Source organism: Rhinatrema bivittatum, chromosome 15, assembly GCF_901001135.1.
Source record: "Rhinatrema bivittatum chromosome 15, aRhiBiv1.1, whole genome shotgun sequence".
Classification (NCBI taxonomy): Eukaryota; Metazoa; Chordata; class Amphibia; order Gymnophiona; family Rhinatrematidae; genus Rhinatrema; species Rhinatrema bivittatum.
In genome coordinates, this window is record NC_042629.1 from 47,309,881 (window position 1) to 47,329,178 (window position 19,298).

Sequence of the window (19,298 nt, forward strand, 5' to 3'; positions counted from 1 at the left end):
CTGCCACTGGATTCAGAGGCTGTACAGAATTTTTTTGTGGAGCCATAGCCTTGAGGCTAAGGTCTATGTGGCAATTCAAGGGCTGATATAGATAAGGGGGCAAAAGGAAGGCTCTCTTTTGCTTGTCAAAGTGGAAAGGATAAAGCCTATGACTATAGTAGGAACTGGAAGTCAGAACTCCATGTATGCTAATATTGTTATCTGAGGTATCTTGAGTACATAATTATCTGTCTCCATTTATCCAATATATTTACAAATTACAATAAAATGGTCAATAGCCGTCATGTGGCATGCAAGCAAAACTCAGTTGCTGTCCATCGTCATGGATATAGTTTTTATTGCTCTATGTTTCTAAGTATTTGGTTTGCTATATATAAGTAAGTTATTATTGCCATTATTGCTAAAGAATAGGGCAGAAAAGAATCTTTACAAATACTGATAGAGAGATAAAGAACCTATAATACTGACTGATTGTACTAATCAGTTTTAATAATTTGGGGTCAATTTACAAATAGCTGCTAAGTGGCTAAGACAACTAGTTAACTTTAAGTGGTTATCATTATGCAAATTTTCAGCTAAATCTAGGTAGGGACTGGCTAGATTTACAAGCTTAGCAAGTTACCTCTGAAAATCAGCACTAACCTGTTATGGAAAAAAAAAATAAATCCTGCCCAGGACCGGACCGAGCCAGGTGGGTGTATCGGGCATGCCAGAGCAGCACCCTGAGAGGGGAATGCCCCACACCCCTCTACCTCAGAGACAGCTGCTGCTCGGTCCACCTGCTCCTGGACCAGCAGGTGGTAGCTGCTGATGCTGAGGGGTAGCGTCTGCCACCTTAGCTCTGCCCCCTCTGTCTTGACTCGCCTGAGCCACAGCCTCCATCAGGCAGACAGACCTGGAGTTCTGCCAGGTCTACAGCTGCGGCAGCTGAAAGCAGGGAGCATGCAGGTGAGTGCACAGAGCCTAGGCAGCAACAGCCGCTCCTGCAGCCCCAGCGCCCCCAACAGGCAGGAGTCCCAGGCAGCAACCCAGTTGGCCCACCCCTTAATCCAGCCCTGATCCTGCCTTCCTCCCTTCCACATGATATAAAGAAAAAAATAAGACCATCCAGCAGCTGATCCCCTTTCCTTCTTGCATCCCACATACTGGATATTAAAAAAAAAAAAAAAAAAAATTGTCCAGTGACCAAGCCACTCTCCCAATGCCCTCTTTCCACTAAAAAGACCCCAAGTGACTCCCACCGCCAATTTTCACCCACTCAACCTACATCCCCACTCCAAACCTATCAAAAGATCCTCTGAGCCAAGCCAATTTGATCCCCTTGAAAACTGATCCATTAGAGGGTAACTTTGAAAGCGACTTCTGCAAATGAAGTAGTGCTTTACTCGCTTTTGAAAACCGACTGAAATGCATCCATATTTACACACGTGTGCCAGGAGGTGGAGTCTGGGCAGGATTGGGACTTTTGCACATACTTTTTTATTTTCAAACGGCCATGCCTAAATTCTCTTGGCAAACCTACATGAACTAAATAGCAGGGGGTAACTGTGTGCGTGTCGTTTTGCTGGGATAATTTTCAAAGCTTATGTGCACAGGTCTGCATTGAAAATTGGTGTAACTCATGCACATAGTTGCTAGCTAACTTATGCACAATGCTACAAAATTACCCCCTTCAGGTTGAATTTTAAAAGCTAGACGTGCACCAAAAATCGAGAGATGGCTGCGCATCTAGCACATGCGCGTGTCCACCTGATTTTATAAGTTACCTACATACACGTACAAGTACCAATCTGCGACAATATCTTGCATAGGGGAAAAAAAGAGGCAGATATGGGCGGGACATGGGCGTTCTAGGACGGGGCCTTCAGTTATGCATGCATGTTCCTATGCACCAAGGTGCTTGCCCAGCACAAAGTTTCTTCTGCTATGGAGGAGGTGTAAGTCTGAATAAAACTATTTCCGGTCAGTTATTAAGTGTTTGAGGGGGTCTGGGTTAACTGAGAGGAGGACAAGCTAAAGAACCAGGGTGGTCTGGGGGACCTAGCTGTAGACTGGGCAAACTGGTGGATGAACTAGTGAAACTGGACGCACGCCTGTTATAAAATGTCCTCACTTGCGCAGCTCAAAGCCAGCATTATGCTGCTGTGTGAGTGCAGACATGCACCCGCCGGGGCTATTTTATAACGTGTGCACACATGTGAGCACATGATATAAAATTGCAGCGCATCTCTGCGTGTCCATACTCACTGGCAACATTTTGCGTGTCCATACTCACTGGCAACATTTTGCGCCATCTGCTGGTAGAGCTGCAAAATCCACTGGTTGTGGATTAACCTGTCGTTTGGTAAGAAATGAGGCAAAACTGTATGCAAATTTGGGCACATGATAAAGAGCACTGAATGTACTTCTTCACTCCACTATTTACTGTGGGTCTGCTGAAGCTTAAAACATAACACCTGTCTTGCACCAGACGTTAGCTTTTTCAATCATGCTGCCTCTCAAAATACCCATGCCAAAGTGAAAGGACATTTCATTTCCCCGAACTCCACACCTCCATTAAGACTGTACTGACTCTCCTCCTATCCCTTTCCCTGATGCAGACCCCAACCCCTAATCCCACTCACCCAAAGCAGGCTGCAAAGACCCTAACTAATGCCAGCCGCAACCACCCCAGATTCAGATGCCTGGGGTTAGGGTGGGGAGGAGACAGGATGAACTTGATGAGGGGATGAGGGAATGACAGCCCTTCTGCTAACTGACCGTTTTCACTTCATGATCCAGTGTGTAAACGCTAAACCTTTTGAGTTATGGTGCAAGCTAATAGCGTTGTGTGCTATGGGTACAATTCAGTGCACTGCTGATAAATGACATTTTACCATGAAAGGTTAATTTTTTTTTTATGTACCTACACAAATGCATTTTTTGAAAATTGGAGGCATAGGCCCCCAAACTATCGTATTTCTTTATGAGTATAAATGTTTGTACTTTACGGAGTCTACCAATAAAAAGTTCTGTGCGTAAATATACATAACATACGATTATACCTGCTCCTGAGCAGGTATAATTTTGCCAGCACTACTTCCGCACAGCTGCAAATTTTCAAAGGATTTATGTGCATAGATTCAGCTTAAAGCCTGCAGGTATAAAAGTACCCAATGACCTTAACCTAAGCGGGCTGTGTGCAAATTACTCTCAATACCATATCCATTAATCTCAGAGGAAATCGGGGCAGTGTGCAAGGTTGACACCTTTCAGAATCATCTCCAGTCCTTTGAACAACGGATTAAATCATGCTAATTGCCACTGAAAACAATGAAACTAGTCATAAAAAGCTGCAGCAATACAAATTCCATAACTAAGGTATGTAAATTGTATAGCAAATGGAACCAGGTCCCCACCCCAGGGGCAGTACATTGGGCTGCCTACTGATTATTTACCGGGTTTCCAGCTCATATGCAATGTCATTGATCTGTACAGCCTTCTTCTGGATTTCTTCTCTGGCCTGTTCTTCTGCTGTGCTCTCTGTAGCATTCAAGATGACATCCTCCAGGTAAGTATCTACTGTACTCTGGTGCACTTTAATGACCTATGACAACCATTGCATACATAAAGTTTTACTAAAAGAAAATAAAAAGTATGGCGTTTTAATTCAAACACATTTTCTTCACAATGAAACTCTGGTGTCCAATTCATAAGCAATGTTTTGAAACTCAAAAAGATGTTCCTAAAGCAAACAACTTATCCTAGTTGGCAATGGATTTCTGGCTGGGGAATTTAAAACTTTAAATATATTTAAAAAGGAAAACAAAAACAGTGAAGAAAAAGACAACTTTAAAGGGATATGATTATTAACTAAAAAGAGGCATGAAAAGACTTCTCCCAGAAATTGCTCCTGGGAGATTCAGTAGCCTGGCCTACAGTACAATTTAAACTCAATTCCAATCCTAAATCATAGAAATAATTTGCCATAGGTGATTTCTGCCATTCCAGTAGATTTAAGCGTCCTGTTAAGGTGGCAATGTTGAAACTGTCCATTTAGGGAGGAAGTCTACAGGCAATTTTTACTCACAGACTTTGCATCGCTTTGAGCCTTGCTTTGGATACAGAGTCCCCACACAAACTGCATGGGCAGAATTTTGCTGAGAAAATATGAATGTAAGGTACCTGCATACATTTCTTCCCCCAACTGTGCCTCCTCTAAATGTGAGCCTCATTTTATGCAGGACAATCGCTTTGGCTATAAAGAGTTTTATTCTGACTTAGCCCTGATAATAGCAGAGGTAAATATGCGCAGGCGACAGTCATACGTGTACTGCGTTCGCAGGTTATAAAATGGCCTCTCTGAAAGATCTGCAAGGATCTGTGATTGGAGCCCTAATGAGCAGCGAGCCTCCCGACCCTGGAGGCTTGCATCTGTAGTACCAGCCAGTCTGGAGTTTGTAAGGAAGTTTCCTTCCTTAAATGATCCACTTTCAGCCAGTACTGCGTTTGGATGCTAGTCTTCACCGATAACTGAAGCTGTATTGAAAAGTCCTGACTGCTGTCCATCATGCCAGCAGTGTGCGCTGAAGAGGATGCATAAGCGCCCTTGCCCCCAAAATCATTTCTATGATGGCTGTCATCAACTGAACAACTGCAGGTAAGACCATACCGCCGGGCGAATTGCTTGTCAATAGCCACACCTCTGCTATTCATTTCTGAATGCGGGCCTCCGGCAGATACACCCTGCCTAGCTTCGTGTTGAAATGGACACCAAGACACTCTAGCATCTGAGACACCTGTAACTTGCTCTTGGTCAAGTTCACCACCCTACCTAAAACTTGCAGCTAGGAAACCATCTTGTGTGAGGCCTGAATACTCTCTCCATAACCTTGGCCAAAATTATCCAAATGTCTAGGGTATGGGTGGACCAGAAAACCATCTTGCCCCGACACTATTGCTACCACCACCAGGACCTTGGAGAAGGTCCTGGGCACAGTGGCCAAACGGAAAGGTGGCACTTGAAAATTGGTAATGTCGCCCCACAACATCAAACCACCAAAGCAACGATGCTGCAGCTGAATGGAAATATGTAAATACACCTCTGAAATCCAGAGATGTAAGAAACTCCCACGATTGTACTGCTATTATCACTGAGCGGAAGGTTTCCTTCCATGCGTAAACGAATCACTTGAAATAACTATTGACTTCCTTTAGGACCAGGATGGGCAAAAGGAAACCTCCTTTTTAGGTACAATGAAATAAATGGAATAATGGCCCGTACTTTCTTGTGACTTAAGCACTAGAACCATGGCCCCCCTGTTCAGGGGTCTCAACAATGTAACCTCCACTGCCAGCCTCATTTCTGGAGAGTCACAGGAAGACGCCAAGAAATCATCTAGAGGAACGCAGAACTCCAAAGCAGGGCTGTTCCTTATCACCTCCAGAACCCACTGGTCTGACACGATCTTGACCCACCCCCGATAAGAGGAGACTGGTGAACCCCTATCTTCAGTTCTAGGAGGTGGGTTGGCACACCTTCATTGAGGGTGTTGGGAAGCCTATGCCCCGTCTGGGCTACCTGGGCCGAAAGGACTGAGACCTACTCAGAGATCGAGCCCTTTGAGAAGGCACTTCTCTGTGGGGTTGAGAATGTAAGAAACCCCTAGCACAGCCCCTTGCATTGAAAGAACGTGGCACCTGCTTTTAATCCTCTGGTAACCGAGGAGCTTGGGACTCACCCTGCCTATTGGCCTTTACTCTAAATTACTTCCAGAATCAAGAGTGATCCTTTAAGGACAATTTCATAAGATTATACTTTGAAATTGTAGCAGCCGACCAATCTCAGCCACAGCTGAAGCATAGACACTAACACCGAAGCCACTCCTTTGGCAGAGAGACGGACCAAGGCACAGCCCACATCCACCAAAAAGGCGGCAGCTGGTTCCATCACTGCTCTGGAATTCCAAACAATCTCGTAGACTTCCTGAAATATAAGCAAATAAGCACGAGCCACCAGGAAGCAGCAAGAGGCTAACTGCAATTCATTGCCACCGCCTCAAGGCCTGCGTAAGGATAGTCTCAATTCTCCTATCCTGCGCACTCTCCGATGCTGCCCCCCCTTTTGCAAGAAGGTCATCTGCTTGAAGACTGCACTCACAGTCACTAGTGCATCCACTTTTGGAAAACGCAACTGCTCTCTTGCTTTCGGATTCAGGGGATACAGCCCTACCAAGGCTTGACCCCCTTTAACATTAATTTCTGGAGCGCCCCATTCAAGGCCAAACAAGGCACTAAAACAGGATTCTTCTTTGGCTCAGACATGAAGGAGAGGGAGAAGTCCATTAACTACTATTAATCAAGTTTACTTAGGGAATGGTCACTGCTATTAATTGCATCAGTAGCATGGGACCTTCTTAGTGTTTGGGTAATTGCCAGGTTCTTGTGGCCTGGTTTGGCCTCTATTGGAAACAGGATGCTGGGCTTGATGGACCCTTGGTCTGACCCAACATGGCAATTTCTTATGTTCTTATGAAACCGATACCTGGCACTCCCAGCATCATCAGTGGCAGGAGATCAGAGCCGGCAACCCATCCATATGATTCCAAACCCAGAGGAATTTCTCTACCCTCCAGGGAGCAAGGATTGCCTTGGCATCAGAGTGAGCGAGGTCCCAATCAGCAGAACCTGCAGCAGGCCAAGGCATACTCAGATGCTTATCTGCGGCACCAAACTTGCAGGGATTTTGCAGCCTGCACTCCTGAATTTCCAGGTTTAGCCAATTCTACCAAACATTAGAAGGGACTGCAGCCCTTGAAAAAATTCCAAAACCAGAGGGCGTCGAAAAGTTGTCCACTGAGAAGTCTTCCCCTGCTGAAATTCCAGATGGGGAGCCTGAAAACCAGGTAAAACTTCTGACAGATCCCCCTCCGGTCCCAATCCTGCTGGGAATTTTACATTTTAATGTAAGAATGTCGGTATATAAAAATTATAAATAAATAAATAAATAAATAAATAAATAAATAAATAAATAAGGGCCAGGTTCAGCCAAATCTGCGGGAAACAACTCTCCCTGAGCCTCTAGGCAGTGCTTGCCATATTCTGTGAAGCCCAAATATGGCAAGCAGTGCAAATCGCAAGACGCTTAGGATTCTTGCTACCGGCGCCATGGGTAAGATGTCCACTAGCAGCACGCTTACAAACAAGCTTCTGATAATTATGCATCCAACTGTGCATCATGTACAAGGCAAGCCCAGACAGGATGTCCAAAATAAGGACGCCCAAACATGGGACACCTATATTTAAGATAGGACGTCCCATAAGCACATACTTCTCTTATGATGAAGAGCTTAAACGCTAGGATTTGAGGAAGGCATGAACTACGGATGCCCAAAATTTGGATGCCCAATCCGCATGGTCTAGACGGATACCCAACCTGGACGCACAGGTGCGAATCAACTTTAGTCACTGTTTCGTGGAAGATTTGCGCAGAAGGAGGCACGCGAATGTCTCAGAAAAGTCTGCGAGCATGTGTGTCAGGTTTGTCAGCTATCCAAGGCAGGTGAGTAGAGAGGTCTGTCCATTATTTTTATTTTTCTCTCTCATATCAATGCATTTTGTCCCACATGTAGCAGAATAACAATAGGAAGGGAATTCAAAAGTAACAACCACCCCGACTAGTGAAAACTATACAGGTGTACAGGGAGCACAGGCAGTACCAAAAACACAACTTGCTGAATAAAGGAATATGTAAGACAGATAGCAGACAGCTTTTCTTCACCCATGCAAACTATTTCTTAATTATTAGCACGCGATCATAGTTGAGGAAACTGGGTACAGAAGAAATCAGATGACCAGAGCTACAGCTACACAAAGAGTTAATAACAGGGCTGAGATAAAGGAAAATTCGTTCTTACCTATTAATTTTCGTTCCTATAGTACCACGGATCAGTCTAGACTGCTGGGTTTTGCCTCCCTTCCAGCAAATGGAGACAGAGAAAAACTTGAAGAGCACCCCCTCTTAGAGTGGTGTTGTACCTGCGACCCTTCAGTATTAATCTTACCAAAGCAGAATAACCAATATAAAACCAAAAGTTAGATCAAGCAAGAATCAGAATAATGAACAATAGTAAACCATTTAAAGGCAAGGAGCAATATTGGAGCAATCCATTTTCTTCCGACATGTCCTTAAGTTTAACCTAGACAGAAATTGCTGTGAATAGAAAAAATTCAAGCAGACTCTCAATCATGAAACCCACCCACCCCCCCCCCCCCCCACACACACACAATGGGCAGGCTTCTGGACTGATCCGTGGTACTACAGGAACGAAAATTAGCAGGTAAAAACCAAATTTTCCTTTCCCTGTACATACCCGGATCAGTCCAGACTGCTGGGATGCACCTATAAGCTTCCCTAAATGGGGTGGGACCTGGAGAGTCCCGCTCGAATGACACTGCTCCCAAAACCTTCAACATCCGGTGCCTGGACATCCAAATGATAATGACTGGCAAAAGTATGCAGAGACTTCCAAGTCGCCACGCTGCAGATTTCTTGCGGCGAAACTAACTGACTCTCTGCCCAGGAAGCAGCTTGTGACTGGAGCGAATGAGCTTTCAGACCATCCGGAACCAGTCGTCCACGGTAAATGTACATGGAAACGATAGCTTCTTTCAACCAATGGGCAATGGTAGCTTTAGACGCCTTGAGTCCTTTCTTAGGACCACTCCAGAGAACAAAAAGATGATCCGAAACCCGGAAAGCATTAGTGACCTTAAGGTAATACATGAGAATCCGCTTGACATCCAGGCGCCACAACTCTCTAGCATGAGGGGAATCTCTACTCTAGATTCTGAAAAGCCGGAAGTGCCACTGACTGATTCATGTGAAAAGCGGATACCATCTTCGGTAGAAAGGATGGAACCGTTCTTAGCGATACCCCAGAATCCAACCCAACAAGACTGAGCTATTAATCCAACCCAATTGACTGAGCTATTAATCCAACCAATCCAACCCAACAAGACTGAGCTATTAATCATATCTAATAGTCATAATCATATCATAGTCATATCTATGACTATGACATATCTATGACATATCTATGACATAGTCATAATCATATCTAATAGTCATAATCATATCATATCTAATATCCAATCCAACCAATCCAGCTATTAATCCAACCAATCCAACCCAACAAGACTGAGCTATTAATCATATCTAATAAGCAACCGCTCCCAGACATCCCACTTGCTTACTCGTCTACCAACTTCCCATCACACACTCGTAATTTAGGAGTCATTATTGATAATCACCTTTCTTTTAAACCATTCATTAAATCCATCATAAAGGATTGCTATTTTAAGCTACAAACGATAAAGAAACTCAGACCCCTACTACACTTCACTGATTTCCGCACAGTACTCCAGTCTATTATTTTATCGAAAATTGACTATTGCAATGCACTCTTCCTTGGCATTCCCGCAACACACACTAAGCCATTACAACTCCTACAAAATGCCGCCGCTCGGATACTGTCAAACACAAAGAAAAGAGATCACATCACTCCCACACTTATCGAACTACACTGGCTCCCTATACAGTCACGAATTCTATATAAAACTCTATCTATCATACACAAGAGTCTATTAAATTCCAACCTCAACTGGCTTAATCCCCCCCTCCTACCTCGCACCTCCAAGAGACCTACCCGCCCAGCCCTCCAAGGAACACTTTGTGCCCAATCTATCAAATCTTTTAAACTCTCCTCTACTATAAACAGAGCCTTTTCTCTTGCCGGCCCCACCATATGGAACTCCCTGCCCCATGATATTTGCATGGAGACATATACCCCCACTTTCAAAAAGAAACTTAAAACCTGGCTCTTTCAACAAGCCTACCACATGTCACCCCCTATTACATAAAACCCCCCTGTGAATTTTACAATGTCATTTTGTTATGAACGCCTTATGTCCGCTGATTTTGTACTGTGCACTCTCATGTATATAGTTATAGTTACAGTTCTATTGCTTTGCATCTACCCATTGATGTTTGTTATATGTAAGGGCTCCTCCCAAAAGTTAATTGTATTTTTCCTAGTTCACTAAATTATCTGTTACATGTAAGGGCACCGCCCAAAGGTTTTTGTTTATTGTGAACCGATGCGATGTGCGAACGGATATCGGTATAAAAGAGATGTTAAATAAATAAATAAATAAATAAATAAATCTGAAATTCGTAGAAAAGGTTCCCAACAGGAGAGAGCTTGAAGCTCAGAGACTCTCCTAGCTGAACATATAGCCACCAAAAACACCATCTTGAGGGTTAAATCCTTCTTGAGAGGCTCAAAAGGAGGTTCCCACAACACCCTGAGCACCAAGTTTAGACTCCAAGAAGGACAAATAGAATGTACGAACGGGTTCAAATGCTTTGCTCCTCTCAGGAAACGGACCACATCAAGGTGTGCTGCCAGAGATGCCCCCTCGACCTTGCCTCGGAGACACCCCAAAGCTGCAACCTGCACCCGGAGAGAACTAAAGGATAACCCCCTTACTGAGGCTCCTCTGTAAAAAGGTAAGGATCTGAGGAACAGACATGGGAGTACCCCCTGTTCGCTACACCAAGAACCAAAAACCTTCCATACCCTGACGTAACTAAGAGACGTAGAGCTCTTCCGCACCCGCAACAAAGTGGATATAACATTCTCATGGTACCTCATCTTTCTCAATTGCCTCCTCTCACAAGTCAGGCCGCTAGACAAAAGCGATCCGCCTGATCGAAAAATACCGGACCCTGATTCAGCAGGTGTGGAAGATGACTTAGGCGCAGAGGACCGTCCACCGCCAGGTTGAATAGGTCCGAAACCACGGTCTCCGGGGCCACTCCAGAGCTACGAGGATAACCATCTCTAAATGAGCCTCTATTCTTCTCAGAATCTTGCCCACGAGGGGCCACGGAGGAAACACGTAGAGCAGTACATCGCGAGGCCAAGGAAGCACCAGGGCATCTACTCTTTCTGCTCTGTGCTCCCTTCTTTGACTGTAGAAGCATGGCGCCTTTGCATTCCTCTGAGTTGCCATCAAGTCCACGTGAGGAGTGCCCCACTGACGAGAGATGAGCATCATTGCTTCCAAGGACAACTCTCACTCTCCGGGGTCTAGACACTGACAACTTAGTTCGCTTGTATGTTGCCGACCTCGGCTATGTGTGAGGCCGCCAGCTGGGCTAGCTGTCGTTCCGCCCAGGCCATCAGCTTTTCCACTTCCAAGGCTACTGGACAACTCTTCGTGCCTTCTTGATGGTTGATATAGGCCACCATCGTCGCATTGTCTGACAAGATTCATACCGCCCGATGATGGATGAGAGGAAGAAATCTCTGCAACGCCAAGCGCATCGCCCTTGTTTCCAGGCGATTGATGGACTATTGCGCCTCCCTCTGTGACCACTGGCCCTGGGCTGACTGAGATTGGCAAACAGACCCCAAACAGAGAGGCTAGTGTCTATAGTCACAATTACCCACGGAGGTGCTTCCATGTCCATACCCTTCTTCAAGTGGTCGAGGACCAGCCACCATGCAAGACTGGATCTGGCGGACTCCGTGAGTGGCAAAGTCATCTGGAAGTCTTCCGACATCGGATCCCAGCGGGAAAGCAAAGCTCTCTGTAAAGGCCTCTCATGAGCGAAAGCCCAGGGGACCAGTTTGAGAGTGGATGCCATAGAGCCAAGAACCTGCAAGTAATCCCAGGTCCTGGGTACTGGCAGTGACAAGAGAAGCTGTACCTGAGCCATCAGCTTGACAATCCATTCCTGCATGAGGAAAACCTTGCCGACCCGAGTATCGAATCTTGCCCCCAAGAAGTCCCACGAAGACCTACCTACCCCTTGGGGAGGCACCTCAGTCCAAGACTCCTGCCTTCTTTTTACTTTTTTGGAAAACTTGCTTGATCAAATCTGAGGTAGAGAAACAAAAAAGTCCCTCACTGAAAGACTTCCCTTTTTCTTTTTTTTTTTTTTAGATCAGGACCACAGGTTGTTTAGATCAGAACCACAGGTTCTAAAAGGGGGTGCTCTTCCAGTTTTTCTCTGTCTTCATCTGCTGGAAGAGAGGCAAAACCCAGCAGTCTGGACTGATCCGGGTATGTACAGGGAAGCAGATTTTGCCAGACATAAAGGCAACCTGAGTGGCTATGGTTGGGGAGTGGGGAACTGTTCCCATCCAATGATGCCTTTGCCCTTAGGGGCTTTCTCCATTCTCAATTCTGGAGATCTGCGGGAGGCTCTGGTGACCTTCTCAAGATGGCAGCTTGTACCCACCATGGAAAAACAATAGCGGGCAGGACAGTGTGAGCAGCCAATGAAAGCAGAGGTCTGCGTCAGCAGTCTGTGACAGGTGGGCAGGGAAGTCACTTTCTGCTGCTGGTAGCAGCAGTAGCATGGCAACCTTCTCTCCACTCCTGGCCAGATGCCAGGGCAGACACTCATTTTGTCAGTCCCTTACAGTGGCCCTTTTAGATAAGAACTCCAGTTTTTGACTTGAAATACTATATCCCTCCTTATGACTTCAGTCAATCATGCTGTCCTTGGATGGATTCCAGCTCTTGCTTCACTTGCCTGTCTGAAGATCTCATCCTCTTCTCGGCGCCGTCTTTCTTCTACCTGGCGGCGCCCACTCTCCTCTGCTTCTCGGATGCGCCGATGCCGCTCTGCAAGCATGACAAAGGCATGAATTTTCCTCTCCTCCTGTAGTCGCACCAGCTCTTTGGAAAGGAAATCAAACATGTCCGATAAGACTCCACCTTCCAGCTCAGATAAGTGATCATCCACCATTGATATCTTGATTAAAAACAGAATAAAAGTTTTAGTAAATATGCATAGATGGAAAAGCTATACTGCTTAATAACTTGTTTATATTTTCTGTGGCAAAAATGTGCCCTTTAATACAAACCAAAAATCTAGAATTAAGCAGTTTTATTGGTTTCCACTTCAAATTATGCTGGTATTTATGGGAGGGACATGAGCAATCAGTACACGGTGATCTTCTATTAGTTATGAGAAAGAAATGGGGCAGTGAGAAGGGCAACAGTCCAGGGCGCAAAGCCCTTTGGGGCAGAAAAATAAATGAAACTCAAATGCTACTCTTCTTTTTCAATTCAGGCTGGGAGTTGGGGAGAAGGGAAGACAAGAGAGGGAGGGAAAAAGGATTGGGGATCAGAGTGGAAGGAGATAGGAGGGAGGATCAGGGTGGGGTTGGAGGGTGCAGATATGCTTACCCGCCCCAGGTACTAAAATGCTCAGTTATGGCTCTGGGAGTTGCTCATTTAGGTCATTGATAATCTGTAATTTGGAAATGGGAGTGCTGCTACACAAGAATAGAACTCACAGCTTGCCTTGAATTTATCAAAAACCCTGAGGCTTTGGCTCGATTTACAGTTTAGTCCTGCATGCTGACCTGTGTGCTCTCCAGAACAGCAGAACATACCATAGATATCCCATTCTCTACAGTTTATTACCAGTTAAGACAACTAGGCACAAAAATGCCTTTTTTTAGGTTGATCTAATTAAAATCTCATTTCTTTGAGTTTTTCTAATTCCTAAAATTGAAGCTATAGAGAGGCATTAATGTGAGATGTTAGCAGCAATCACATTGTTGGTACTGGCCCTGAGCCAGAACTGATTATTTTACTAGGCAGTGGCTCTCAAACTTTCAAAAAAGAAAAAAACCTGGGTATTTAAAGAGCAACCATTGCCTTAGGGAAAGTCTGAACAGCAATATGTTCAGACAATTCCACACTACAGGATTTATTTTATGTATTTCTTATTCCCTCATTAGTTATCACATCAAAACTCACTGGCATTTATATAATGCTTCCTCAATCACAAAGATTGCCCAAACAGCAGCAATTAAAATAGCAACCAAACAACAAATGTCACTTGCAGCTGCAGATTAAATTGCCAGGCAGGGGCCTACAGATATCCTCCACCCACATCAATTTTTGCATTAGGTCATGTTAAATCCATGTTAATGTGGCCTGATTCACTATTCTGCATTAACTAATGCAAGTGTTTAGCATTTGACAGTTGCCTGTTTTGGCTCCATAACTATATTTTAAGATTTCTCTTGCCACAGTAGATTATCAATGGCTAGAAAAACGGACTAAAATTACTTCAGGAGGCTTCTACCTTGTGCTCACGTAAATCCCGCTGGCGCTGTAAGGCCAGGGTCGCTTGTTTCTCTGCTTTCTTCAAGAGCTGTCCTTCCTCTTGAAGAGCGTGTGTGGTTCGCAATTCTTGAATAAGTTCCAGTCGTTTCTCTTTTCCTTCAAACATCTTACAGTACAAATATATATATACAAATATATACATTTACACAAGGTAACATGAAATATTGCAACAGTCCGACTAGAGAGAAAATAAGGTCTGCTCTATAGGTAGAAAGAATGATTTATTGCTGCAAAGGACTGAAGCTTAGTAGAAAGCATATAGGAAAAGCATGAGCAAAGAGTGACTGGGGCCAGAAAAACAAAAGGAGGGCCACTTTCAAAAGCCATTTACCTGTGTAAATGGTTATTTGCCCAGGTAAAAGGGCATTTGAATAATTGCTCTCTCTGTATGCAGGTAAAAGTACATGTGCTCCACCACATATCTGTACTTTTACCTGCATTTTCATGGAAGTGTTCCTGAGGCGGAGTCAGGCTGGGAGACGCAACAATGTGCATAGATTTGCATTTTCAAACCTATACGTGCTTTTCAGGGAAAAAAATATCTGCCGAAAAAGCTGATGCAGATCTCTGTAAGTACTTTTTCCCTAGGCGATTTTCCAAGGAAAGTACCTGCAGACTTCCCTTTTGAGAACTGATGAAAAGTTTTGAAATTGCTCCATAATGGTTAGAAGAAAGATGTTGTAGGAGAAAACAAAGAAATAAAATAGGAAGAAAGGAGGAAGAATGTCAGGAAGAAAGAAACAGGAGGGGCGTGTAAGAAGGCAAAATGGGAGGAGGAAGAATGCAGAAGAGAAGATGAGAGAAAAAGAGATGAAGAGAAATGGGGAAGAAAGTGATGAAGTGAGGCAGACGGAGAGAGACTGCAGGACGGATGAAGATATAGAGAGGAAAAAGGGGAGGAAGGAAGTAAGAGAGGGGAAGAAATAGATAAAGGAGAAGGGAGGAACCAAATGACAGCCAAAAGTCAGGATGCACAACAGGGTCATTGAGTAACTCTCCAAATATCTGTTTGCCCTTAAGCATATATAGAGATCTGGTAAAATGTGTGGCTCCCTGTGTTGGGTTGTCTTGGCATGGATCACATGAGAACTATCTATGTCAGTTTTTGCAGTAAATGGATTTTGCAAATATTATTAAGGTTCAATGAACTGATGGACCTACCATATTCTGAATAGCTCTGCCTCGGATTAATTTCTGCAAACAAATGATTGCCAATTCTCTCTTTTCTTCCTTCTGCCAAGACAAAGCAATTTAAAAGTATTTATAGGGAAAAGAAGACTGAATCCCAATACTCAGCAGGCTTATATTTTATTCTGACTGATAATCACGGACAGTATTTTTGTTTTTTAAATTTAATATTAACCAGTTTGCTGAAGGTATATATATTTGGAAGGTACCATGTAAATACAAAAGATGCATTCCAAATTATTCTGGCTGCCTGCAAAATTGTTCTTATGCATTTGACATTCTCTTCCTGTTGCCATAGCATACTTGATCTTTAAAAGCATTTTGTCATGGACACAGAACAAAATTCTAGGAGGTCCATATTCAAAAGACATTTAAATGGATAACATAATAGTTATCCGTCTAAATGGCTTACCCGGCTATATTCAGCTTTTATCCAGCTAAATTATAGCCGGTTAATAAGTTAGAAGGCTAGAATTTAATTGGATAAGTTAGGGATGGTCCAGGGATGTAACTGGGAGGAGTTGAGTTAGCCGGCTAACTAATTAACCCCATCATTCAACAAAATGCATTATGGTGTTAACGCACACGATAACACGTGCAAAAAGTATGGTAATGCATAGCACGAATACAAATTTTTGAGGCGGGGTGGAGTGGAGGGGAGAGAGAGAGAGAGAGAGAGCATGCCTCTGGGGAGGGCCTCACTGTGTGCACCTATGTATATCTCTATAGGAGGGCCACCTAATAGGTCGACGTGAGGTGTTGGTGGTAGTTTAGGGTTTAGGGGCCAGTTTTGCATGTAGAGTGAGACGTACAAACAGCACAGTACACCTTGGTGAAGATTTGACATTATTTGGAGTGAAGAAAGTCTATCTCACCCTACTTGATGGTACCCTGTTATAGAGTCCAGTGGTAGAGAAACCGGTCAGACCAATAGCGATGGAAAGAGCCACTGGCAGGGAGGCCAGGTTCTGCTAGCAGTAGATCAAGACACAATAAGGTGGGGGATGAGTGAAGTGGAGGGAGAACACAGATGAATGGGAGGGGAGGGGATCTGAGTGAGGGAGAGAGAGGTGAGAGTGAAGGAAAGGGAGGAAGTGAATGAGAATGGGAGAGTGAGAGTAAGGAGAGATGGATAGGATAGTGTTGAATGAAAAGAGGCAATGAGGGGAGAGGTGAAACATATACAAATACCTACCACAAAGAGCTGGGTTCCCAGGCATGTAGCATGGTTGCCAACTTCCAAAAAATCTAGAAATATTTTTACTGAAACTTGGGAACTTTGCCCCTTTTTTCAGCATTTATAAACAACAAAAGAGCCAAACACGTTGCTACTCCCACATCCCCGCTCAACAATGTCCGGCTCTTCCCTTGAAAAGTCTGGGGGCTCCTGCTTTAGTACATCAATTCATTAATATGATCATTGTAGGTCACAAACTAAGTTAACACATCTTTGGGAGGTGAAAACAGCATCAACCTGTTTATTCACATTACATTTCTTTACCAAATCAACCACACCTGGAATGACTAGAAGACATTGCAGTAGCTTTACCAATAGCCAAGTTTGTTTCTGACAACACCATCTTTATCTCTTATACATGAGATTTATAATTTTATATTGAATACTATTTTACTATTGTTTTATCTATTTATTATCATCTTAGATGGTTGATTATTCGATTGTTGCAGTTCACTATGAGCACCATGTTTGATAAGGCAAGAAACAAATATGCTGAAATAATCAACATGGTTATGGATCTGCTCTCTCCTAAGATATATGTTTGCCTGAGATACTGAAACCAGTGGACAAGACTCAGTAATGGAAATCTATGTGCACTTGCATAGAAGTACATCACTACTGCAGCGTTCACAGCACTAATGAATGGGGACATCCGTCTCACCTCTGATGGTTTCTCTATGGTAGGAGTTGGAGGTCGAATAACAGGTTTTTCAATCTTCTGAAGGAAACGAAGGGGTTTCTTTGATGGCTGAATTTTTGTCCTTTGGTCCAGCAGGGCCTGAAATGCAATTGAGAATGTTGTGCTTTTTTCATCCTTGTCACTGCATTTTCATTGGTTTGCAGATTTGTCATGAGCTGTTTTTTAAGCTGATTAGACAGGAAATTGGTTATAAAACTGGTGATATGGAGGGCAATAATGAAAGCCATTTCTGTAGGTAAAGGAAAATTGGTTCTTACCTACTAATTTTCGTTCCTGAAGTACCACAGATCAGTCCAGACAAGTGACTTTTCCATCCCTACCAGCAGATGGAGGCAGAGAAGAAAAGATTTGAGGCACTGCTAAATAACCAAGAATGCCACCTGCAGTTCCTCAGTATTGACCTGTACCCAAGCCAAACCAGAGTGAAAACATCAACTACCCCTGTCTTCCCAGAGCGAAAGTTAACAAAGGATTGGAGCCACCTTGAACTGGAGTCCCACATCAACCCAAAGGAACCAATCAACACTGGCCTCCTATAGGCTCTTCAAGTATATTCACTGAAAACCTTATCAGGTCTAATTAGCTGCAATCCACATGGTCTTTCGCCAAGGTGTACTGTGCTGTTTGTATGTCTCACTCTACATGCGAAACTGGCCCCTAAACCACCACCACACGTCGACCTATTAGGTGGCCCTCCTATAGAGATATAAATAGGTGCATACAGTGAGGCCCTCCCCAGAGGCTTGCTTTCTCTCTCTCTCTCTCTCCTCTGGGTGGGTCTCTGGACTGATCTGTGGCACTTCAGGCATGAAAATTAGCAGATAAGAACTAATTTTCCTTTCCTATTCCAGATCAGTCCAGACAAATGGGATGTACCAAAGCACCCCTACACTGGGCAGAAACCTGAAAGATTTGCTCTCAGCACACTATCTCCAAAACTTGGTTCTCGCAGCACGCAAACATCCAAACGATAATGCCAGGAAAAAATGTGCTGCGAAGACCATGTTGCCGCCCTACAGACGTCCTGAAGCAATAAGAGTTGACACTCAGCCCAAGAGGCTGCCTGCACCTTCATAGAATGCACCTGCAAGCCCTCTGGAATCTTCCGGCCCTTACAAACATAAGCCAAAATAATCACCTCCTTTATCCACTGCGCAATAATGCCTTTGGAAGCTCTACTTCCCTTCTTTGTACCTCCAAACAGCATAAATAGATAATCAGACTGCCAAAAACTGTTGGTGACTTTCAAGTATCGCAACAGCACTCTCCGAATATCTAACAAGTACAAATCTCTCTCCTTTGGAGATGCCCTCAACCCACATGGAAAGGCAGGAAGCTCCATCATCCGATTAAGGTGAAATGAAGACACTACCTTGGGCAAAAACGAGGGTACCGTACGCAATGAAACCCCATCATCTGATTGTGTAAAAAAGCTTCCCTACAGGACAAGGCCTGTAGTTCCAAAATCCATCTAGCCGAACAAATGGCCACCAGGAAAACCACTTTCAAGGAGATGTCCTTCAGCAAAGCCTGTCGCAAAAGTTCAAATGGAGGTCCACAAAGCACTCGCAGTACCAAATTCAAACTCCACACCGGATACAACTGGCAGTCACAAGTGCTTGACCCCCTTCAGAAACCAAATCACATTGTTAATTCTAAACAAACCACTGAAGCAATATGTAATATGAAATTTTAATTAGAGAAAGACAGAGACAAAGGGGATAGAGACAGAGTACAGAGACAAAGGGACCGGAACAAAGTACGAGGAAAATAGTTTGTTTCAGGGAGCAACAGGTCTATACAATTGTATAATCACCCAGTCACCCAATGTTCCAGTAATATGCATAACCTTATATACCCTTCATACTGACCAATCAGAGCATATCCAGAGTGTTGTTTCTAGATAAGTGCAGGGCATCTGATTTGGGAATGTATTAGACCAATCAGCTAATGGGTCTGGGGTGTTGGCTGGCTGCA

The 19,298-nt window shown here is 44.0% G+C and overlaps 1 protein-coding gene across 2 annotated transcripts in view; it reads right to left on the bottom strand.

Annotated features, from left to right (window-relative positions):
• MAATS1 (MYCBP associated and testis expressed 1) overlaps positions 1-19,298 on the bottom strand; it is a 95,434-nt gene that overhangs the window by 12,727 nt on the left and 63,409 nt on the right. For both annotated transcript variants that reach the window (XM_029578901.1, XM_029578902.1), the window contains 5 exons: positions 17,283-17,399; positions 15,358-15,429; positions 14,156-14,302; positions 12,587-12,808; positions 3,438-3,586 (listed from right to left, as the gene is read on the bottom strand). In XM_029578901.1, the coding sequence (XP_029434761.1) occupies positions 3,438-3,586; positions 12,587-12,808; positions 14,156-14,302; positions 15,358-15,429; positions 17,283-17,399 (707 nt within the window). The remainder of the gene's footprint in view (positions 1-3,437; positions 3,587-12,586; positions 12,809-14,155; positions 14,303-15,357; positions 15,430-17,282; positions 17,400-19,298) is intronic.